The following is a 23,198-nucleotide window of genomic DNA, read 5'->3' as shown; positions in this document are numbered from 1 at the left end:
AGTCCATGCCCGGCCCAACCCCCCATGCCCAGCACACAGGGAGGAGCCAGCACCACTGGAGACAGGAGGTTTTATTGATGCTGATGGGGGTAGGAGGGGCCCCCAGGAGCCCAGAGGGGGTGGGGGTGGGGCTGAGTCAGTCAGCGGATGCGTAAGGCCTGGGCACATGGGGGTAGGTTAGGGCACATTCATCTTCTTAGGAGTCTGTGGCTCCTTCTCTGGGGAAGGGAGAGAGCATCTTGGGGTTGGGGGGGCAATTTGAAGAGCAGCGAGGGAGAGGTTAGGGATGGCTGAGAGCTCCTAACCTGAGAAGGCACCACAATAGGCAGCAACATCTGTGTGGAAAGCTGGATCAACTGGTCAGTAGGGGAAAGTTGGGAGGAGGCACTGGGTTGGCTTCTTGGGGAGGGGTCCAACCTTGGCCTGGGTGAGCTCTTGAGCATACCTGGTGTTCCCAAGCAGAGTGGGGCAGGGCCCAAAGCCCCTTTCCCTGTGGGCCTCCTTAAGGAGAAAAAGGCATTCGGGGAGCCCCCTTGGCAAGGGGTGCCAGAATTAGTCCTTAAGGCACAGCTGGGGGCAGACAAGGCGCCAAGGCACAAAGGCACAACTGGTGGCGGGGCAGGGGCAGCCTCCAAGCTGAGTGCCAGGGTCACAAGAGGACGCAGGACCGCCCACGTTTGACGGGCGTGGGGTTGAGCACGGCCCGGACAGCCTCAGCAAACACTTCCTTGACGCCGTCCTGCTGCAGGGCTGAGCACTCGAGGTAGCGCACAGCGTGGATCTGCTTGGCCAGCGCCTGGCCCTGCTGCGGTGTGATGGGTGCCTGGCCCTGCTCCTTCAGGCGCCGTAGGGTGTCAGGCTGGGCTCTCAGGTCCTTCTTGGTGCCCACCAGGAGGATGGGCACGTCGGGGCAGTGGTGGCACACCTCTGGATGCCACTTGTGCCGCACATTCTCATAAGAGGGCGGACTGGCAATGGAGAAACAGATGACAAACACGTTGGTCTGAGGGTAGGAGAGTGTGCGGAGGCGGTCGTACTCCTCCTGGCCCGCTGTGTCCCACAGGTTCAGGTTCACCGTGCGCCCGTCAACTGCACTCTGGGCACTATAATTGTCGAACACTGTGGGGATGTACTCCTTGGGAAAGGCGTTGGTTGTGTAGCAGATGAGCAGGCACGTCTTGCCCACAGCCCCATCGCCTACCACCACACACTTGATGCTCTGCATGGCGGGTGCAGCTGCTGCGGTGGAGGCTATGCCTCCTTCCTCTTCTGGGCCCCTCTGGATGCAGTGACCTATGGACAGATGAGAGGGATACTCTTGGTTAGGGAGGACTCTATGCACTGGGAAGAAAGGATGGGGGCATACAGAGGGAAACCAGCTCCAGTTCTTTTAACCTGAACACCATCCTGCAATCCCATCAAGACAGACCTCAGAGAGACAGACACGAAATGGGAGAGAGGCCCTGAGACCATGCAAAGATGCTCAGGGATAAAGAGGCTGGCACTAATGTGTAATATATTATGTGAAGCACATACGTTCTGATGCCAGACTGATAAAGGTCAAAATCTGGTTCTGCTATCTCCTAGATGTATGACCCTGGACAAATTACTTAACCTCTCTATGTCTCATTTTTCTAATCTGTAAAATGGGGATAAAATAATACCTACTTCATTGGGTTGTTGTGAGGATTATATGAGTTAACTCATGTAAAGCATTTAGAACAGTGCCTGGTCATAATAAGCATTCAATAAGTATTAGCTACTTTTATTTTTCCTCCAGGAAGTATAGACACAAAAGGAGAGTGCGCATGTGTAGGGATCTACCAGATCCTCTCTCAGATATGGACCCCTCCCACCGAGTAGACTGGAGAGGGCTTCTGGCACAAGGCAGCTGTCCCAGGTCACTCTGAGATGCAGCCATGGGCGGAGCCTCTCCCAACTCAGGGCCCACCCTTCCTAGTGCACTGATGCTTCAACTCCAAACCGGACATCTTGGCTACTGAACGCAAACCAAAAGGTGCAATGAGAAACCTGCTGAGTAGGGGCACAATTCTCTAGACAGTTGCCCTGTCTCAATCCAGGGTGCCCTGGGGATGGGGAAAAGGAGGGAGAGCTTACCCCATCATTCTTGGAAGCATGGGAAACCCTATCTGGCCACACATACACAGGCTGGCAACTCAGTGTAGGAGAACACTGGAGATCGAGCCAGGGCTGGAATTTGGTCTGGAATCTGTGTGTGTAATGATGAATGAGGCAGAGGCTGTGGCTCCCAGACGTCTGCATCTTCTCTCAAGGTAGGGTGAGGCAGATCCTCCAAGCCCGGCCAAAAGGGATGAACAGAAGAGTAAGACAAAAACTTGATTTTCCCCTTAATCTTCTGTCCCTTTCCTGAGACCATGGGCTGTGCCTCTGAAGAACTTGAGGGGCTTCCAGACTCTTGGGTAGAGAACACAGTGCCATTAAAGCACTATCACTGAGAAGACATGCTGGAATCAGACTGGTCAGGGATTCTAATCACAGCTCCACCAACTAGTCATGTATGATCTCGGGCAACATATTTAAGTTTCTTGAGCCTCAAATTTTCTCATCTGTAAGATGGGGATAATCTTGCCTATTGGGTTAGAGTTGGTCAGAGTATGAAATGAGCTAACATGTAGAAAGTGTTTGGCATGAGGCGTGGCACACAGGAAGTGCCAAATAAATAAGCTGCTGTAATTATCAGTGGGGTGAGTTTCAGAGGAATTCTAGCTCCAGCCATCACCCTGGTCACCTGGGCAGCTCACAGGGCCTTCAGGTGAGGAACTGCTCTTCTGAGTTGTGGAAAAGAACAGAACTTCCGGAAACCCTGTGATTATTTATACTGCTGTGGCAAGGGTCCTCCTCTAATTGGCTACTTCCTCTCAGCCATGGGGGACTTTTTCTAGCTAGTATGTGACTTCCTTTCCCTGCTGCTCTCTCACGACCAGGCCCCTGCTCCCTGGGAGGGGACAGTCCTGTTTTAGACACACCCAGATCTCTCAAGTATCCCCCGCTCCACCCAAGCACCTTCACCACTGGCCCATTTTCTCCATTTCACTTTATACACAGCAAGACTGCACCCTGGTCTGACAACTCCTTACCCCCCAGCCTGACCTCTCAACCACTGGTTCCAAAGCCTCAAAAATCACATTGGGAGGGGGAGGGGGAATCCACCACTGGGAAGTGGAAAAGGAACTCCATGGTGTGGAACCTGCACAGGATCCAGGGCTTGGTCCCAGCTCCCTCCCAGGCCCCAGCTTCCCCTGGGACCAGCTGGGAGGGAAATGAGTTCATTCTATGAGGTTGCCTCTCTGGTTCACATTAAAAATACTTTCATCTCATTTGCATGAATAAGTGTGTGTGTTCAACCCCAGGAGAGAGGATAGAGAGCCTTGGGGTATGGATCCAGGAAGAAAATAAGGACCCTCTAGGGCAGTAGAGAATTTGGGATTGGGAGTCAAGAGAACTAACCTAAGTCCTAGCCCCAGCTCTGCTCTGCTGCTGACTCACTGTAACCAAGCATGAGGCACTTACCCTCTCTGAGACTCAGTTTCCCAATCCATGAACTGGAGAGAAAAAAGTCTGTGCAAGGGTACTAAGTGGATGAGATGAGACATTAAGGAATCTGGGAGCAGGAGATAGGATGATGGGGATAGGAAAGGCCCCCAGGAGCACGGGATGGGGGTGGGAGGGCTGATCAGTCAGCAAATGCGTAAGACCTCGGCACATGGGGGCAAGTCAGGGCACATTCATCTCAGGATTCTATGGCTTCTTCCTTGGGGGAGAAGAGACAGCATCTTGGGGTGGCGGGTGTTGGTGCCATTACTTGTGTCCACTGGATTTTCTAGGAGACCCCAGCATCTCGAAAGCACAACTCCTAGGCCTGTAAATCCTCAGTTCCACACAAAGCAGGGGAGTGGGCATGGCAGTGTGACTGGGAACTCTTCCCCCTCAAGCCCAGCACTGGGCTGGCGCAGGCAGGACGGCAAGGAGGGAACTCTGGCCGGCAGTCACAAGGCCCAAGAGACTAAAAGTACAGCTGGCTCCAGGCAGCTTTCTAGGGAGGGGTTATCAACCAGCAATCAGTAAATCAGCCCTCAAAGGAGCAAGGAGGGAGAGGGAAGCTTCCGGGCTGGCAAGGGAACAGGGACTGACACCGGAAAAGGATCACGAGTGAGGTAGTGTCCAGAAACAAGCAGGGCAGAGGCAGTATAGTATAGGGCCAAGAGCGCCGGCATCTGAATCTGACCTCCTGGGTTCACCTGCCCACTCTGCCCCTTGATTAAAAGCCCTCACACGGTACAATCCTTTATAGATCACAATATAGATCATATTACATTTTTTTTTGATCCTTATAACAACTCATTGGTACTATTCCTATTTACAGGTGAGGAAACAAACCCAGAGCAGTTAAAATAACCCAATGTCACACAGCTAGTCAGCACGGGAGCTAACACAGATGCCAGTTTTTTAACACAGGCCCCAGTTTTGCAATCCAAAGTCCTATGTTTTCCTCAATGTGTCACACAGCCTCCAAGTTACCCCTTAGCAGCTGACTTTGTGACCTTAAGCAAGTAAGTCACTTCCCTTCCTGGAACCTCAGTTTCTTCATCTGTACAACAGGCATGATAAAACTCGCCCTCCCTGTCTCAAAGGACAGCAGTGAGGATCCTGGGCACAGGAATGAATGTGCTTTATAAATTCAGAAGTGGGGTGCACAGAGAAGGTGGCAAAAGAAAAGTCTTTCATACCAAGAGGCAGGAATCATTGAGTATGCAGGTGTCTGAGTGGTGGCGGCAGCCCAATTCTCCCTCTTCAGGTCTAGTTCAGACCCTTATCCTCTCTCCCAGGACAACTCTTTTCTCTGAAATCCTATGGCCTGAACTGGGTCAAGTAAGTTCCCACAGCTCATTTAAGGAGGGCACATGCTAAAAGGTAGGGTCTAGCCTGTACCACGTAGGAAAAAGGGACGGTCAATGCTGCAGGAGGCCACACAAGGAGAGTGGCTTGTCTGGGGTTGGGGATCGACTGTGGCTTATTCACCAAGTCACTTTTTTTTTTTTTTTTTTAAAGAAAAGAACTTTTGTTTAGTAAATAAATAATATTTGCAGATTAGTATAGTATTAACCATATTACAATGACTTGTTCTGGCTTTCTATTCCCAGCTTAATTCAGATCATACCTGGTTCTTCATCTTGGCATTCAGAATTCTTCATAATCTGGCAGGGGTTTTGGAGTCAGACAGACCTGGGTTTAAATCCTAGTTCTCCCACGATAAGCTAGGTAATAGTACCAACCTTATGAGGTTGTTATACGGATGAAGTGCGTTAATGCACAATGTATATATATATAGCAGGTACTTGGCAATGTGAGTTCCCTGCTCCAGAGGGGTCTACATTGTCCTATGTAAACAAGCCAGATCATTCTGGCCTCTGAACTTTTACTCTTGCCCTTCTCTCTGCTGCCATTCCTTCTCCCCTCTCAAATCTTCCTGATTCAAGGCCTAGCTTAAGTCTCATGGTCCCACGAGGCTACTGAATTCTCCTTTCTTTGGACTTCCACAGTATGGCCACCCTTTAAACACTTCTTTGGCTCTGTGTGACTCTCCTTCTCCAGTAGTCATACATCAGTTCCTTAGCTTGTGGATGTTCCCCCCGCCCCCAACCAATACTGAAGCTTGAGCTTCTCGACTCCCCCACAGAAAAGCTGAGTAGAGAGCTTCTGACCTGCTTGCTTCTGTCTGTGTTACTGAGATGTGGATAGACAGGTCAGAAGCCCAGAACTGGACTGATACCCCCCCAGTCAAAACTGCAATGCTGAATCTTTTTGCACAGCAATGACAGCCAAAAGCTTTGACTGGGATAGGAAAATCTTTCCTCCCAGTAGCAGCTGGACCTGGCTCCCGCAGGGAGCACAGCCCATGGGGCTCACCCTGTCTGAGTGTAGTCCCCAGAGCCCAGCTTGTACCCAGTGGGGCCTGGTCTTGGGGTGTGGCCCAGGCAGGCCCAGAATGGGGGAGGAAAAGGAAGCAGCGGATTGCCTGATTGCCAGATCTCCTGATTGCCAGATCTCTGTGGCCGTAATAGCAGGGGAAGTGTCCCAACTGGGAGTGGAGGAGGGGAGGAATAGGCCCTAAGAGATGGGGGAGTGTGGAGGCAATGGGAACTTACTACAGCCTTCTAATCTGCCTCCCTGACATGGGGGATCCCCTTCTGCAGCCCTCCCTGAAACTCATTCTGACTATAATCCATCACTCTGGGTATTCTGATCCTAAGCTCTGGCCACATCACCCTGATCCTCTCTACAAGCAGCCTCTACATTCTCTTTCCCAAAACACATCAAGCAGCCATATTCACTGTCCCCGTGGGAATCCAGTATTTCTCCCCCATTTCCTTCCTTCAACCCCCCACCCAGCAGCTCAGAAGACTCCAGTTGCCTCAAAGGATCCCCCAATTGGTCCTCCAGAGCCAAGCACCATTGCCACCTCCTTCAGGGAAGTTTTGTAAATCACCCAAGTCACAAATGACTTATCCCATCCAAGGTCTGGTCCCATTTTCTCACAGGTGCATTATCTTAGTCACGTGGAAGCTGATCTGAATCTTCTCTCTTGTCACTAGACTGGGAGGGCCTAGAGGGCAAGGTCCTGGCTGATCTGTCTCCCCAGGCTGAGCACAGCACACAGTGGCTGTCAGTAAAAAGCTGCATGAACTCAATCTGTCCTTCATGTCTTTGCACATGGGAGCTCCTCTTCCTGGAATTCTGCTTCCTGCACCCCCCACCCTACCCCACAGCCTCCCAGTCCTTCAGGGCCCAGCTCCATACCCCAGCTTCTCCAGGACACCACAGCCACCGCTTCTTCTGCCCTACCTTCCCCAGCACTGTTATTATGGTTCACTGTGCTGAACTTAACAGGATGCCTCATGAGGAGGGAAATCTGTCCTGCTTACTTCCAGAAGCCCAGCAGAGGGCTGAGCAAAAGCTGCAGACTGACACACATCTCCTCTCTCATCAATTCAGATTTTGATTCTGGGAACAAGGAAGAGCCTCCATGCCCAGGAGACACCAGACAAAGGTAACTAACTTCCTCCCCCTGAGGAGTACAATTTAGAGTAATGAACACATGCTAGATTGCCTTGTCCTCAACTGGAAGGGTAAGAGGGGTAGAGCAGGCATAGCTCTAGCCCAGTGGTGATGAGGAAGATGCGTAGGAAAAGTGGTCCTGATGAGGCTAAGGATTGGGAATATCTGAAGACCAGGATTGGTCAAGGATGAGGCCAGGGTCAGGGTCATGGTCATGGTCAGTGTTAGAAACAGCTGCAGAAGCTCTGCCAGTCCGTCTGTTTGTTTTGAAGGGAGGAGTGGAGGAGAGATGGTACAAAGAGGCTCAAAGGGGCTGCAGCTGGGCTAGGAGGAGGAAGCTGGGGGACACATGAGGTCAGTGTGGGGCTGGGACCAGGCCAAGGGCTGAGTCTCTCTTTTTCTTCCCCTTCTCCCATCAGCAGGGACAGAACCCAAGACAGCCTAGTTCCCAGCCTTAAAAAAAAATTCACACTGGAGAATTCTCCACCTCTTGCCATTCTCCACCCTTCAGCCCCTGCAGAGGATCCTGCACTCCACGGATAGGGTAAGAGACGGAGAGAGTTGACTTTACCCACTAGGGACTGGAGAGGAGGGGGAAACAAGACAGCTATAGCTGGGAGGGCTGTGGGAGGCTGGGACCCTTTCACTCAGTCCCAGTTCCCTTCCTTCTTCTCTCGGTATCCCAGCACCTGGGATGCTCCACACACAGTAAGTCCCAAGGTTCGGGCAGCTCTGGCTGGGGGAGCTAAGGAGGCTGCCCCTCCCCCACCAGGCAGCACAGAGGAAGGCTGAACACTTGCTTCCTCCTGCCTTCCTCCTCGCCACCTAACAGCAGCTCAGCAGTCCTGGGGCCCCATGAAAGGCCCGTGAAGTGGCACTTCCTTTGCCTTTGCTCATTTCACACGAGGCTGTGCAGAAGTGCCATCCTCCCAATCCTGCCTCCCCCACCTGAAAATACCCACAGAGAGACCCAGGGCTGCCCAGTCCCTTCAACCCCGCCCCAGATCTGAGGGGGTTTCCACAAGGGAAAAAAACATCAGGGAGGAAACTCCGGCATCTATTTTCCACTGTCAGTTGGGGCAGAGCTGGAGCAGAGCACCGGGTACCCCCCCACATTGCTGCGCCCTGGCAAAATCCTTGACACTCTCTGCCCTCTTCTCTTGTGCTTTGGGGAAAGGGGCCACAGTACTTGTCCCAGACAGATACTTAGACCTGTTCAAGGCTGGGCCCAGAGTCAGGGGCACAGCTATGAGTAGCCTCTTGAGGGAAAGAGAGTCAGAGCTATCGGTATTCTGTATGCTCTTTGGAAGTATTGATAGGCAACTTCTTCATCTTGAAGCTGAGCCACAAGAGAGACAAAGCTGACTAGGGTTATACAGAGGGTTGCAAGCAAATCCAGGACAAGGACCTGGGTCTCCTGACCTCCAGCCTGGGAATGGGCCCATCTCTCTGACCTCATTCAGGATGACCCTACCATGGTTTATCCCTTCAGGAAATGGGCCAAAGGGGCCAGGTTGGCATCTGAGCCCGTTTTGCTTCCAGGGCCTCATGCCTAACCCATGCTGGGGCATCCATGATTTAGAACTGACATTACTGGACAGACAGCCACCCTGAACTAGCCGAGGAGAGCCTCCTCTAGGCTCAGCTCCTGGGGAGATGCCCTCCCCCCATGACATGAGGACAAAAGAGGAAGCTGGACCCTGGACAGGAAAACCGATCTGTTCTGGGGAGGCGGCCCAGGCTTTGTCTTTGGTTTCCCTCCTCACAGAACCCTACAAGCCTCACCACTAATGGGTCTATACTCTGTATGGAGAGAGGTCTTCAGTCTGGGACCACATCTTCCCAGTTGCCCAGCTACCCTCATTCTTATATCTTCCCAACTGTCTCGCTACAGCCACAACCTCTCAAATCTTCCTGCTTACTACCCCCTAAAAGCTCACACCAGCCACCTCATCTGCCTTAGCATTTTGCCAGAAACAACTCTCCGTATTCTCAACCAGGATCTGTGACAATCTTGTATCAGCCACTTCTGTTCATGTCAAGACCTTGACCATATTTCTTTAGCCAAGACCTCAAGGGCAGCCTCCCTTGAGGGATAGAGCAGGCACATATCCCCCACCCCCATCCCCCCACAAAATATTTCCCCACTTAGATTCCTCCCACCCTGGTTATATTTTTCCAGCAGTGAATTTCATGCAATTAGCTCAAACCTCCAGTGGGGCCAGATCTTGCCTGGGAGAACCCCTGTCTCATCCATCCTGTCTTCAGCCTTAGAGTCCTGCGGGTTGCTCAGTTATCTAAAATAAGTACTGGTTTGGCAGGTGGGGAGTCAGGACTCCTGGGTGGTTTTTTACTGAGCCCTGATGCTGGGAAAGTGCCTTGCATACATATCCTTCCCTGAGCTGGGATTTTTATGTAGGTCCCTGGGATTTCCTGCTGGGGCCAAACCCCCCTGTACCTCCCAGAATCAGAGTAGCAGAGACAGGAGTGTGGAGGAAGGGACAATCCATGGGAGAGGGACAACGGTGAGAAGGGAAGAGGACAGAATGGGGAACAGGGATAGTCCTTAAATCTAGCTGTGCTTGGGAATCCCATAAAAAATAGCACTTGCTCCCCTCCACTTCTCTTTTCTTCTAGTGGACAGAAATGAATAGAGTAGACTTGTGGAGGTAGAGAGAAGCAGGATCTCTCAGCATGCATCCCAAAGGCTTAAAGAAGGAGCTCTAGAATGGGAACAGCAAGAGCTTTTAGAGCCAGTCTGGACTGCAGTTAGCCTTGGAAGAAATTCCCGAAAGAGAGGGAATAGGGTCCTAGGTGAGGGGGGAATATTAAGGATGCGTGAAGGCAGAGGGGTGAGCAGAACTCCAGAGAGCTTCCTGGTCACCGAGGTCTTGATGCAGCCCTGGGCACGTGGGAACCTGGCCTGGGCAGGCCTTGGAAGGCAGCAGGAAAGAGGGGGCAGACACCTTTGCCTCATACCCTTCTTTTTTTCCTGAACTGGAAGTACCACAGTTAAGACTGAAGTTAGACCAGCTATAGTCTTCCCTCCAGAATCCTGCCTTTACTCCTCCCTTTCCTTCCATCACACCTAGCTGACCTGGTCCCATTGTCCCCGCCAGGTGGTGCTGGAACCAGTGAGCACTGGAGTCAGGGACCTTTAGGCTGTCCCCCAGCCTCCAGGCCTAGCCTCTTGATCAAGCACCCAAGGGTCTGGGGGATTTTGATTTCCCACGGCCTCTCTCACCAGTCCTATTCCTGTGTCACTCTACCCTGATACCCTGACTGCTACAGACTGCTTCCTCCTACCTAACCACAACCTCACCCACTGCAGGTTCCCTTCATTCTGCTGGCTTCCCCTGCTCTGAGCCCTCACAAGGCTGAGGGCAGTTATTTTGTCTCCAAAAGATAAAGATGTGGACATGAAGACACTTGCATGCACATACACATATACAGAGGTTTTCCTGCCTTTTCATCACCTCTATCAAGGGGAGGCTGCAGCCTGCCTCTCTGAACTAGGGAGGTCTGAAAAGGCTCCCCAAAGCTGGAGATAAGTGGCAGAAAGGAAAGGAGACAGAGAGGGATCCAGAGGAATGAGGGGAGATAGAAGAAACAGAGGGTGGATATGTGTGCAGGAGCCAGAAGCTGGGCACGGAAGGGAGGGGGAAGGCCACTGCGAGAGGACCGAGGTGGACAGAGAAGCAGGGTAGGTGAGAGGTCAGGGCCCAGGCATGACTGTGGGGGGGAAAAGGGACTGAAGAGGACGCAAGAAGAGGGTGACGGAGGGTTCATGTCTGAAGTCTGACGGAATCTGAAGAAGGAATGGAGGAAGACAGAATGAGAACATGGAGAATTCAGGGACTAATAAAGGGGACGGGGGGAAGACCAGGAGATGGCTCCTGATCATCTTCCAAGGCTAGAGCCTCGTGCTGCCTCCCAGAAGCCCTGTTCTCTCCATCTCCTGAAACCAGTCCTGCTCTCCTCAGGTCCTGCTCTCCTGATGCCATCTCCTCAAGGACTACCAGTACCTCTGAATAAGAGTCCTTTCACTTCTAGTCACAGGGCAAGACCAGGTCCCTTCCTTCCTCAGTTTACCCCGCAAAGACAAAGCCAGGCACCAGGCAGCTAGGCACAGCCGATGTCTGCTCACTAAAATACCTGTTGCTCTGTTCCAGGGATGGAGAAGTTGGGCCTCAGAAAAACAGACATAAAGAGAGAAGGACTGGGGTCGGGGGGCTCCCCCACCCTCCGCCTGAGCGCAGAGGACCCTTAGGTTGCAGGCTGCGGCTATGGGTCTGGACCGGCCTCAATCTTCCAGGGAAGGAGCTCTTTCTCCGCAGCCTCGAGCTTCAGAGGCAACAGACAGCCTCTCTCTCTACCTCACAAGTGTCACAACTGCCAAAGCAGAGAGCGCGCCTTCTCTAGCCCAGAGGCCCCTTCCTCTCAACACACTTCGTAACAGCCCCCTGCAACTCCTGGGGGCACCCCACCTCTGAGTCCCATCTCCCAGCCCTAAGCACTTCCACTCAGAGACTTTTCTCTCGGAGCGGGAGACCCTCCGACCCCAGGAGTCCCTCGCGGCTCTCGGGGGCCGCTACCGCCGCCCTTGGTACAGGAACCCACCGTCCCCGAACCGCCGCCGGCTCGCAGTGGCCCGTCCCCGCCCCGCCCGGCCGGCCGCGCCCGCCCAACTTGAAGCGAGCCGAGCACCTCCCGCCGCGGCCTCCCGCAGCCAAACTTCCCGGGCCTGCGGCCGCGTCCAGTCCGGGGCCGGCCGGGCTCCCCTCCCACGGACCCCCAGCCTGCCGGCCGGAGCCAGGCCTCACCTGGTGCCCTCCCCGCCGCGGGGGAGCTGGGGGGCGGCGGCAGCGGCTCGGGGCTGGAGAAGGAAGTGAGAGCTGGAGGCCGGAGGAAGTGGGGGGGGCGGGCCGGCCGGCGGGGCGGGGCGGGGCGCGGGGGCGGGGCGGGGCGGGGCTCGACAAGGAAGTCCGCCGGCCGGTTCCCCCCCCGCCCCGGTCGCCCCCACCGGGTGGGTCCCCGGCCGGGTACTGGGCTCCCCCACCCCAGCCCTTTACCTCTGAGGCCCTTAAGGTCAGTCCTCCCAGTGCCCTTCTTGCCACCTCCACCCCAGCAGAGGCCCTAGCCTAGGCGCTTGGCTTTTGTCCTCCCTCCCCGTATCTCGCCCCCACCAACCCCCGCGGTAAGATGCTGTGAACAGGCGCCCCTAGGCCTGGTACCTTCAGTCAAGCCCAGGGATCGAGCGATGGCCCAGGCTGGGGGTTGGCCAGAATAGGTCCGGCTGGGGCAGTCCCCACCTCTGCCCCGAGCCCCGGGGGAGTGCGGGGTGGTGGTGATTCAGCAGTGGGAAGGCCCCAGACCCCTGGGAAGGGTGCGGAGACTGGGGGAAGGAGAGCTGGCGTCAGCACCCGGGGAAAGACAAGATCAGCAGAGGCGCAGGCGGAGCCGCGGGCCCCAAAAACAGGATGTCGTGTCGTCGTTCCGCACCCGGCGGCTCCGCGCGCCTGGGCTCTGGGGAGGGGGCGGGGCGGAGCCAGGGCGTGGGGCTCCCCTCGCACCCTCCTCTCGCTGGGGCGCTCAACTGCTTGGGACAGAAGGGCCGCACCCAGTCCTGAATCTTGCCGGGGCTCTGGGGACCGGCGGTTGGGCGGACTCGTGGGCGCCCTCTGGTGCTTCTGCTCCCTGGCCTTGCGCGTGGAGCTCTGACTTGAGAAAGAATATCCTTCGTTCATCACAAACTTTCTGAGTGCCTACCACGTGCAGAGCTGCGTGCTAGGTGCTGTGGAGGAGAACAGGCATTAACGAAAGGCTGCCTGTCTCCAAGAGGCTTTCCAGATAAAGAGGAAGAACAACTCCGAGAATAAATAGTCCAACCTTTCTGAGCCTCCATTCTGTCTCTGGCAAAATAGAATAACTTCTCCTTCATCCTGTAGTTGTGAAGATGAGAATGGCTGTAAAAGGCCTGCTGCCAATGCCTGGTTCAAAGTAAACACTCAACAAATGCTTCTTTTCCTCTTCTTTTTAAAAATCATACTACTATAAGAATGAGTTCCCAAAACACAATGTGCCAGCCCACATCTTTGGGTCTTTGTGCATTCTATTCTTTCCGCCTCTTTCCTGTATTGACTGCCGGGCGAAATCGACTCAGTCTTTCACAATCTGGCGGTGATGGACCATTGCCTCCAACGACACTCGCACGCGCGCACACGTGCATGCACACACACCACCTCTGCCATGCACTTGGTAGTCTCCTAGTGCTGTCTAGTGGAAATATAATGTAAGCCACATATGCAACTTAAAATTTTTCCAGTGATGACTTTTTTTTTTCAAGTAAAACGAAGGATTTCCCTGGCAATCCAGTGGTTAGGACTCCACCCTTCCATTGCAGGGGGCACGGGTTCGATCACTGGTTGGGGAACTAAGGTCCCACAGCCGTGCAGCGAATAAATAAATAAATAAATAAAAAGAAACAGGTAAAATTTAATTTTAATAATATATTTTACTTAGCCCAACATATGCAAAATATTATCATTCAACTTCAGCATGTAATCTGTATAAAATTATTGATTATAAAAGTGAATAGAATAGTCTACATTCTTTTTTTGTACTAAGTCTGAAATCTGGTGTATGTTTTACACTTAGAGTACATCTGAATTTTGACTAGACACATTTCAAATGCTTGATAGTTCATGTAGCTAGTGGGTATGGTATGGAACAGAATATTAAAGTCTCTATCAGATTCAGGCTGGTAAATGATTGAGTAGATGAATTCATTCTCCATGATCCTTCTGCTCAAGCTTCCCCAGATCCTCCAGGTAGAGTTTGGGTCTCTCTCCTCCCTCCCCACAGCACTTGGGACATACTCCTCTGTGTGGAGAAGAGGAAACCAGGAAAGACAAGGGGAAAATCTGATTCCCCTCCATACTCTAGTGGGAGCACATGGCTGGTGTTTGCCGTTTGATGATGAAGAAAGGATTGTGAGTTTCCATTAAAGACAGGGTTCAGTGGAGGACCACATACTAAAATGGCTTCTATGAAGCCATTAAAAATTGTGTCCCACGAAGTGAGAGAGTGGCATGGACATATATACACTACCAAATGTAAAATAGATAGCTAGTGGGAAGCAGCCGCATGGCACAGGGAGATCAGCTCAGTGCTTTGTGACCACCTAGAGGGGTGGGATAGGGAAGGGGGAGGGAGACGCAGGAGGGAGGAGATATGGGGATATATGTATATGTATAGCTGATTCACTTTGTTATACAGCAGAAACTAACACACCACTGTAAAGTAATTATACTCCAATAAAGATGTTAAAAAAAAAATTGTGTCTCAGAACAAAGGTTTTTGAACTGTGTTCCTAAAGTTCCCTTCCCAGGACTTGAGGGTGGGAAAATAGTGGGGCTCTGGCCTTCCTTTCCTTCAACTGGAATTGGTTCACTTTTATCTGATTTATATACTAGTGTTCTGGGTAAAGGGCTTATTAAAAAAAAAAAGTTTTCTGCAAAAATATTTGAAAATCATTTTTAGAAGCATAGTGGTAAAAATAGGTGCAGTAGACCAAAAGGCTGGATTGGCAGCCTGGGGTGACTGCATTTCCTGAGGCCTTGGTCTTGGGCATGCCTGACCCTGGTTCAGCTTGCTTAGGTGGGAGAACCTGACTTGGCCTTGAGGATGTCATGGTCTGATGGGATATGGGACTGCTGCATATGAAGCTACTAGCAGAGGAGGAAAGGGCCCTGGGCTGGGCTTCAGAAGACCTGAAGTCTAGTCTTGGCTCAGCCAGACTGGCTTGTGAGACTTTAGTCAAGGCCTTGCCTTTCTCTGGGTCTCAGACTCCTCCACCGGAAAGCAAGGAGTTGAACCAGATGATACTTTTGAGCTGTGACCTTCTATGATACACACTTTAAAATAATCATTATGTAATTAAGGTTTATGCATGTAACATATTGCTCATAGTTCTTTAATACCATTTAGGTCATCTTGCTTTGTGCTCCAGTTAATTGTATCTGTGCCTAATGTCTGCCTTCTCCACTAAGTGTAAGTCCTTTGAGGTTGTGTCTGATTCATCTCTGTGTCCAACCACTGGGCCTGGCACAGGCAGGCCTTCAGTATATTGCAGAATATACTTGCCTTCAGTATATTTGCAGAATAAAATTGCCTTAATAAAGCACTAATATGTATGGGAGCATCAGAGACCAGGTGACTTGGAGCTACTTTTATGGCACAGACATAGGAAGGGCCAATAAAGCCAGAGGAGAAGAAGACAGGTAGACAGGTGGGGCTGTCTGCAAAGGCTTCTTGGAGAAAGAAGATGGTGAGATGAAGAGGGTAGGAAGAGGGCACAACTCCAGATGGACTGTTTCTCTCACTTGCTTTCCCTGAATAGGTGAGTTCTTGGTAGGCAGTGTACATTTGTGTTCACAAGCAGCTGAGAGAAAAGGTCACTGAGCTAGGACATTTAGAAATGAGAGAATATATGAAAGCTCTTGGTGGGGGTAAAATAGAGAGATCAGAGACAGGTTCTGGAGCCAGATGGTCCAGGATTCAAATCCTGGTCCTACCACTTACATTGTGGCTTTTGACAAGTCACATGACCTCTCTTATTCATTCCTTAAACACATATTTATCGAAAACCTCTGGGCCAAGCATAGTGTCACATGCCAATGAGGCAGTGGTGAAAACAAAGACAAGCCCCTATCCTGATGTAACTAGCAAGGGAGATAAGTCTTAAACAGGTAATGATACAAAAGTACAGAGTGCTATAAGAGCATACAACAGAGGCATTTAGTTTCATTTTAAAATCAGAATGGCAATACTGTGCACTTTGTGGGATTGTGAGGAGGATTCAGTGAGGTAAGCAAGCTGAGTGTCTAGCAGATTGCCCAGCGTACAATTAATAAACATTAATTTCTGCATATACTCATGTTGTTTTCAAGTTTTTCTCCCTGATAATTCTTCCCTCTTTCTCAAAGTCAAATGCTAAAGCTGACTCAGTTCCCCTAAAACAGCAGGATGAAGACAGAGAGGGGGAGGAGAAAGGCCCTGAACTGATCTTACCCCTGCCCTGGTGTTTTCCAAACGGGTCTTCCCAGCCTGGTCCTCACTGAGCTCCAGCTCCTATGGCTCACCAGTGGCCCACAGGGTTTTCTGCTCACTCCCAGTCCCAGCCTCTTCAAGCTAACCCTAAATCTGAGTTCTTCTTTTTCTCTCATGTGGCTCCAGGGACTCAGCCGTCTTGGTTCTCCTCTTGATTCCCTGGTCTTCCCTCTTTCAGCCTGCCTGAGCGGAAATACGAGTCTCCTGCTCATTATTCCCCTTATTGCTACCACCAAAGATAAGCCCAATGTCTCATTTCATGAAATGAGGTGATGGGTAATACAGGAGATAGCAGAAAGAACAAACAGGGGAAGTGACAGTTGAAACAAAGTTCTAGAGTCGCATCCTCAGACCAATTGTTCCTGATTCCCCCTGAGGAAATAACTGGATGGGGGGAGGGGGGACCAAGCACATGCCCAATCCTTCTGGAGAGTCCCTCCTCCCAGACAGGCAGAACAGTAGTTGTCCTGTTTGCCTCCAGGACACCTTTGCCTCTTTGAGCTTCTCCAAACTGGGTGGTACCCAGGTCATCTGGCATACTCCCCTCTGGGAAATTCCTCTTTCTTCAGCCCTGGTACATTCCAGGAGCAACTTGGTTTGCCCAGAGTCACACAGCAGAGCCACGATGTGAATCTAGGCAGTATAATTCCAGAACCCCTCCTCCTCCCCCAATCCGTGTGCACAGCCTCTCTGACTGCTTTAGGCAGTTACTTGTTCCTCCTCTGTGCTCCTTCACTTGTCCCTGTACCAATTTCTCTCAAGACATTATCAACAAGTTCTAATTACTCTTCATCTATATATTCCCCCGAAAAACCGAGCTCTTTGAGGTTAGGAACTGAGTTGTTACAAACAGGGGCTTGGTAGATGTTGAATGAACGAACATTGGCAGTAAGATTCTAGAACTGATTCTGGAAAGGGAGATGATTCTCTTTGTGAAGCTAGCCTGGAAAGAGTTGTTACAAGCCAAGATTTCTCTCATTCTGTACACAGCCAGACTCTTAGTGATAGCTGTACTTGCCATTTTTGGACACCAGGGAGCACCACTGATAACACAGCCTAAACTCACAGATTCCTAAACTTTTCTGAGCAGGAGATTTCGGACTCTTTTAGTACACTTCTACTGAAGATTCTCTTGAAGATTCTCTCACTTTCCAAATGAAAGCTGTTGGTAATCAGAAACCCTGTGGTGTACAGAAAGGACAGCTAAGCTGCTGTACAGAACACACATCGTTCATTCGTTTACTTTTATTGAGTACCAGCTCTGTACTGGGTACAGTCCTAGCTTGGGAGAATACAAAGATAAATGAAAAGAAGTCCTGGGACTTCTCTGGTGGTCCAGCGGTTAAGACCCCACGCTTCCAATGCAGGGGGTGTGGGTTTGATCCCTGGTTGGAGAACTAAGATTCCACATGCCGTGCCATGGGGCCAAAAAATAAAAAAAAATTTAAAAAACCGAAAAAAAAGAAATGAAGTCCTTGATAAGCTCAGGAGCTAATGGGGAAGATAGATACTTATTGGATAATCATAATTCAGTTATATAAGTACTCTAAGGTATAGCAGGAGACTGAAGAGACAGGGTAAGTCAGGGAAGGTGGGAAAGGAAGGAAGGTGACTTTTGAGCTGGCTCTTTTTTTTTTTTTTTTGACTAATCATAACTTTTGGTTCATGCTATGCTGTCATCAGTGATCAAGGCATGGCTGCTTTATATCACTTGAACTGAGACTTGAAGGATAGGGAGGAAATCCCAGAGGATAAAGAGAACTTGATGTGGTTGCCACTTCATCTTCTTAGGTTCAGTTTCCTCATCTGTAAAATGAGTATAGTCTCTACTTATCAAGCAGGTTTTGTGAGGGAGAGATAAGATAATAGATGTGAAAGCTCTTGCAAATAGTAGAATAGAGGCATAAGAATTGTTAATCCAGTTTGATTTAACCAACATCTGCAGAATATCTATTAAGAGCAAGGCCCTAAGAGTGATGCAAGGGAGATATTCCTGGCACACGGTAAAGGTTTGGTGTATAGGTTTCAAAAAGACACAGAGATGAAAAAAACAAAACAAAACCAAGCTCTCGACTTCCTCCTGAGACACAATGTGGTGAGGGTTTCTTGCAGAGGCTACACTTACATGAGGACCCAACCTAGGGTCTACTGAGGTGAGAGTCACAGCTTCTGATCCAGGAAGATCTACGAGGTCTCAGGATTTTCCTACCTTATAGAATATTAAAGCTGAACTGGATCAATAATCTGGTCCCTACCCATCCTATAGTTGGGGAGACTGAGGTCCAGAGGGGCACTGGCTTTTCTGATGTCACATCATGATCTTGGAGGCAGAGATGAGACAAGAATGTTTCTCCTATTGTCCAGGCCATGGCTTTTGCTCCCAGACACCATTTATTTTTACTTTTATTTTTGACTGTGGTAAAATACACATAACATAAAATTTACATTTTAAGTGTATTAAGTACATTCACATTGTTTTGCAACCAGTTTCCAGAACTCTTTTCATTTTGCAAAATGGAAACCATATCCACTAAACAATTCCCTATCCTCCTCTCCCCTCAGCCCCTGGTGACCACTATCCTGCTTTCTGTCTCTATGAATTTCACTACTCTAGGAACCTTATATAAGTGGAATCATATAGTATTTGTCCTTTTGTGACCAGCTTATTTCACTTAGCATAATGTCCTTAAGGTTCATTCATGTGTAGCATGTAGAATTTCCTTCCTTTTAAAGGCCGAATAATATTCCATTGCTTATATATATATATATATATATATATATATATATATATATTTGTCACAGTTTATATAGTCATCCATCCATGGACACTTATTGGGTTGCTCTCCCCTTTTGGCTATTGTGAATAGTGTTGTTTTGAACATGGGTGTACAGCTATCTCTTTGAGACCCTGCTTTCAATTTTTTTGGGCATATGCCCAGAAGTGGAATTGTTGCAGCATATGGTAATTCTGTTTTTAATTCCTGGACACCATTTTAGCCTCACAGGAAATGCAGCAGGCTCTGAGAGTTTCAAGGTCTTGGTGTGAATTGGTAATAGACCCTTGCTTCCTGCCTCCAAGACCCAGGCTCTTTGTACCACATGGGTTTTGCACCCATACCCCCCAAAGAACTCACGTGGTAGCTAAGAGAATGATGCACTTGGGTTTAAAGGAGGTTGTATTAAGCATGATTTACTTTTCTTTTTTCTTGTGTGTTCTCTTTGACAAATGAGTACACAGGCAGGTGGGTTGGCTTAGGCAGAAATTATAAACTTGTAGTCTGAGTGATCAATTTATGCTACAGATGTAGGGCTATATCATTTTCAAAGGGCTATATCATTTTTTTCCTGCCTTTTTGATTTTTTAAAATTTATTTTTTATTTTTTAAATTTAATTTAATTTTTATTTTATATTAGGGTATAGCTGATTTACAATGTTGTGTTAGTTTCAGGTGTACAGCAAAGTGGTTCAGTTATACATATACATATATCCATTATTTTTCAGATTCTTTCCCCATATAGGTTATTATAGAATATTGAGTTCCCTGTGCTATACAGTAGGTTCATGTTGATAAAGGGGCTACATCATTTAAAAGTCCAGATTCCCATCTTCTCTTAAAGATGATCCAGCAATACTGAGTTTACCTTCCTGCCTGCTCACCAGTGTGCCCCAGTCCCTACCACTCCCTATTACTCGCACCTACTTCTCTCAATAATATTAGCTATTTTCCCATTTTCAGTTTGAGTTTAAGACTCCTGGTTCCTAGTGTAGGTCTAGTAGAACCCAGATCAGAGGCTCATCTTCTGTTAGGGCCAATTTCCCAGCACACAGTTGTTACTCAATAAATATGTGCATGATCAAATGAATTAACTCATGTCAACCAGCTTTCATTGAGCACTTACTATGTACAGAGCCTATGGCCGGATGGCCATTTCCCAGAGATGAATAAGGCACAGCCCCTGACCTCTGAAAAGCCACAATCCTATGGGGTGGGGGAAGGCAGATATGAGTATGGTCCAATTGTGGACCTGAGGTGGCAGTCAGAGTAGGAGTTTCTGAGAAGATCTTGAACTGTATCTGGAAGAATGAGAGGCCAGCCATACGAGGGAGTTGATGGGGAGGCCAGGAGAGGCGAGTGTTTCAGGTAGAAGCAACAGCAGATACAAGGGCCAGGAGGTGGCTGATGTTCCATGTGTTTGAGGAACTTAAAGAAGGCCAGTGCGACTGAAGTTTAATAAGAGAGTGGGAAGAGTGGTAGTAGATGACGTCAGACGTGTGTTTTTATATCGACAGCCTAACCCTTAAGCCAGGCAGCTATTGCGCAAATCCGTGTTCCCGGTCTTCAGAAGCCTTGCTCAGAACAGGTAGCTGGCTTAGCACTGTCAGAGGGGGGACGGGGCCTAATCCCTTCCCCTGCCTCCGGTGCCAAGGACAGGGTAGGGCACAGAGCAGGTTTCTGTAAAGATTTGCTGACAGCACACTTGAGAACAGGAAGTGCAGGCTCTGTTGAAGGAGGCCCAGGCGCAACTCCCTCTATATGGGGGCACTCATTCTCAAGTCGCTAACACCCCCAAGCCACACAGAGAGCTGGGAGAGTGAGATGCAGGGAGGAACCAGCCACAGGCCCTACCCGCAAAAACCTCAGAGGGGAGGGGATTTGGAGGGGGGGGTAGGAAAATGGGCGGTGAGAGTTAAGGGAGGGCATCCGACTTAGCTTGGATGAGGCGGGGAGGCGGCGTCAGGAAGGCAGATGGGGCCATTTAGCTAAGACTTACGGTATGTGTAGAGCAATTTTACCTACAGTGGTTTGGACGCTTCGTGTGTTTCCTGGCATCATTTCCTCCGAAACCACTAGCAGGCCCTAATGGGCCTCCCCCGGGGCGGGTCCTAGCTCTATTCCCCAACCCTCTGCAAAGGGGCAGGGCTTCCCAACGAGCTCGGGCCCTGTTCGCAGCGCCCAGATTTGCCCGCCAGGGGCCGCTGCACACGGGTGACGAAGCGCGAGGGTGCCTAAACTGCAGAGAGGCGGAAGCGGATTGGTTGCGAGGCGCGGCGGGGAGGGCGGAGCCTGGGATACCGGCCTGGAGTGGGGGGCTGGCAACGGGCCCCCCGGCCGAACCGGGCCGGGCCGTTGTCGCCTCAGGCAGCCCCGGGCGGCAGTCGTGGTGCCGAGGGTCTTTGCCCTGACCGGCTCTAGAGCTTGGGCGAGTGGAGCAGCACCGAGGCCCGGAGATCCGGGCAGGGCAGCAACTGTCATCGCTGCCGCTGCCGCCGCAGGCCTGGGTTACCTGAGTGACTGCGTGTCAGGGGCACGCCCGCTCTTTCGCGGGCGGTTAGTGCGAGAGAGGCTCTCGTGGGGGAAAGGGAGGCCGGGACCCGACCCTTGGCTGGGGAGAGGGGTCCTGGCGGAGACTAGAGCGGGCCGAGAGCCAGGAGGGCCCGCCGGGGTCTGGGGGTGCCGGGCGGCTGCCTCTAACAGGTTATTCCGGGGTAAGCCGGGCGCTGGGGCGGGCTCGGGCTTCGCTGGGGGCCGGGCGGCGCGGGGCGGGCCTGCGGGAGAGCACGCCCCCGCCCGCCCCGGGCCCGCCCCGCGCCTCCCGCCCGCTCGCCGGGGAGCCTCTGTCCCGGGCCTGGCCCGTGCGCGTCCGCCTGCTGAACCTGGGCACAGCCGGCCGCCTGGGCACGGGACTGGGCGGGAGCTCTGACCTCGGCCTAGGAGGCCTGGGATCCCCGAGCCGCCCGCGCCCGCGGGGGCCTGGAAGTCGCACGCCCTTCCCGAACCTGTGCCCCTCGCCGATCCTCGGCGGTGCGAGGCCAGGTGCCCCCCTCTTCCCCTCCCTTCTTTCCCTCCCCCACTCCGGTGCCCGCTGGAGGGCCCGCCCGCCCGCCCTCTCCGGTAGGGGTGTAGCCGGCTGCGGAGCTGACACCGGCTCCGCGGCCACCCTGTCCAAACTCTCCGGAAGCGGCCCGAGCCGACCGGGTACTCAGGCCGTCGCAACTCCGGCGGACCCACTGTTGGACCCGAGGCGCCGGCCCTCCTCCCGCGCCCAAACTTGGAGCACTTGACCTTTGGCTGTCGGAGGAGGCAGACTCGCGGGTGGCTGGACAGCTGCGGCACCTCGAGGGCATCTTGCCTGAGGTTACAGGACCGTCAGCTGCACTCCCAGGCTCCCGGCTTTGCCTCTGGGATCCTGAGGTGTCTACATCAGGCGCATGTTGACTGAGACCTGGAGTCATGGATGTGTGCGCCCGTCTTGCCCTGTGGCTCCTCTGGGGGCTTCTCCTGCATCACGGCCAGAGCCTCAGCCAAAGCCACAGCGAGAAGACGACAGGAACCGGCTCAGGGTCCAGTTCTGAAGAGTCCACTGCAGCAGGTAAGGCCTTGGCCACGGACAAGAACTGAGTTGCCCAAGTGGGGAAGTCGAACCCTAGGTTTCTACACCTGCGATTGATGGCAGACCCACACATGGCACTGCCTGTTCTTAGTAGTCCAAAGAGTTCTTTCCCTTCTAATGTCTTTGTCTCTCTTGAACAACTTTCCTCATCCCTCCTCAGGATGTCTTTTGTTGGCAGTGAAAAGAGGTTTGCTTTTGGGGCACCTTGGCCTTTCAGATCCGCAAGTCAAGACCCCTTCTCATGACTACTTGTCTGGACTGATGCCCTGGGCAGATGATAAGTCTGTTGCTCTTGGCCAGTTTCAGCACTTGGCAGCACAGGGGAGGCTGAGGCTACTTGGGTTGGGTAGGGAAAGTCAGGACTGGGCCAACTCTATTACTCTCTCACTTAGTGTTGAGGTGTGCCTTTCTATTCCAATGAGCGTGGGGACCCTATTCTCTCCCTTCCCTTAGGTAATCTGCTGTCTTCTAGCTGTGCCCATTTGAAATATCAAGGCAGTTCCTTAGATGAAATCCTATTTACCGCCAGGGAGTTAAATGGCCTTTTGTTGACATGGGCATGATATAAGTCCTGGGACCACTTGTTGACTTATTCT

General features: G+C 51.4%; 3 protein-coding genes across 24 annotated transcripts in view; 2 read left to right on the top strand and 1 right to left on the bottom strand.

Moving 5' to 3' along the window:
* Positions 1 to 23,198, top strand: part of PGAP2 (post-GPI attachment to proteins 2) — a 151,022-nt gene that overhangs the window by 20,959 nt on the left and 106,865 nt on the right. For 3 of the 11 annotated variants that reach the window (XM_082340356.1, XM_082340362.1, XM_082340350.1), the window contains exons 6-7: positions 7,036 to 7,090; positions 11,271 to 11,905. In XM_082340356.1, the coding sequence (XP_082196482.1) occupies positions 7,036 to 7,090; positions 11,271 to 11,520 (305 nt within the window). In that variant the 3' untranslated portion in view covers positions 11,521 to 11,905. Of the gene's footprint in view, positions 1 to 7,035; positions 7,091 to 7,517; positions 11,907 to 23,198 lie in introns of those variants that run through there. The other 8 variants (XM_082340349.1, XM_082340347.1, XM_082340361.1 and 5 more) reach the window with 7 other exon arrangements.
* RHOG (ras homolog family member G) lies at positions 54 to 14,279 on the bottom strand. Of its 3 annotated transcripts, XM_082340421.1 has the most exons (3): positions 12,333 to 14,278; positions 11,922 to 11,974; positions 54 to 1,293 (listed from the first exon to the last, which is right to left on the bottom strand). In XM_082340421.1, exon 3 carries the CDS (start codon positions 1,223 to 1,225, stop codon positions 650 to 652), a length of 576 nt encoding a protein of 191 aa, XP_082196547.1. In that variant the 5' UTR covers positions 1,226 to 1,293; positions 11,922 to 11,974; positions 12,333 to 14,278; the 3' UTR covers positions 54 to 649. The 3 variants fall into 3 exon arrangements, with proteins under 3 accessions (XP_082196547.1, XP_082196548.1, XP_082196549.1); XM_082340422.1 differs by lacking the exon at positions 11,922 to 11,974 and having other exon boundaries at positions 12,333 to 14,279; XM_082340423.1 differs by lacking the exons at positions 11,922 to 11,974; positions 12,333 to 14,278 and adding an exon at positions 2,119 to 2,392.
* Positions 21,255 to 23,198, top strand: part of STIM1 (stromal interaction molecule 1) — a 199,567-nt gene continuing 197,623 nt past the window's right edge. For 3 of the 10 annotated variants that reach the window (XR_014231220.1, XM_082340313.1, XM_082340314.1), the window contains exon 1: positions 21,258 to 22,581. Coding sequence is in view for 9 of the 10 variants with exons in the window: in XM_082340313.1 (XP_082196439.1) it covers positions 22,443 to 22,581 (139 nt within the window). In the remaining variant the exon portion in view is untranslated. Of the gene's footprint in view, positions 22,582 to 23,198 lie in introns of all 10 variants that reach the window. The other 7 variants (XM_082340309.1, XM_082340307.1, XM_082340310.1 and 4 more) reach the window with 4 other exon arrangements.

This window comes from Balaenoptera borealis (genome assembly GCF_965194805.1).
Source record: "Balaenoptera borealis genome assembly, chromosome: 11".
Taxonomy (NCBI): domain Eukaryota; kingdom Metazoa; phylum Chordata; class Mammalia; order Artiodactyla; family Balaenopteridae; genus Balaenoptera; species Balaenoptera borealis.
The sequence above is the reverse complement of the archived record's forward strand: the minus strand, read 5'-3'. Positions and strand labels throughout refer to the sequence as shown.

Coding starts and splice junctions, on each gene's coding strand:
- RHOG (XM_082340422.1), bottom strand. CDS start 1,225: ATGCAGAGCATCAAGTGTGTGGTGGTAGGCGATGGGGCTGTGGGCAAG.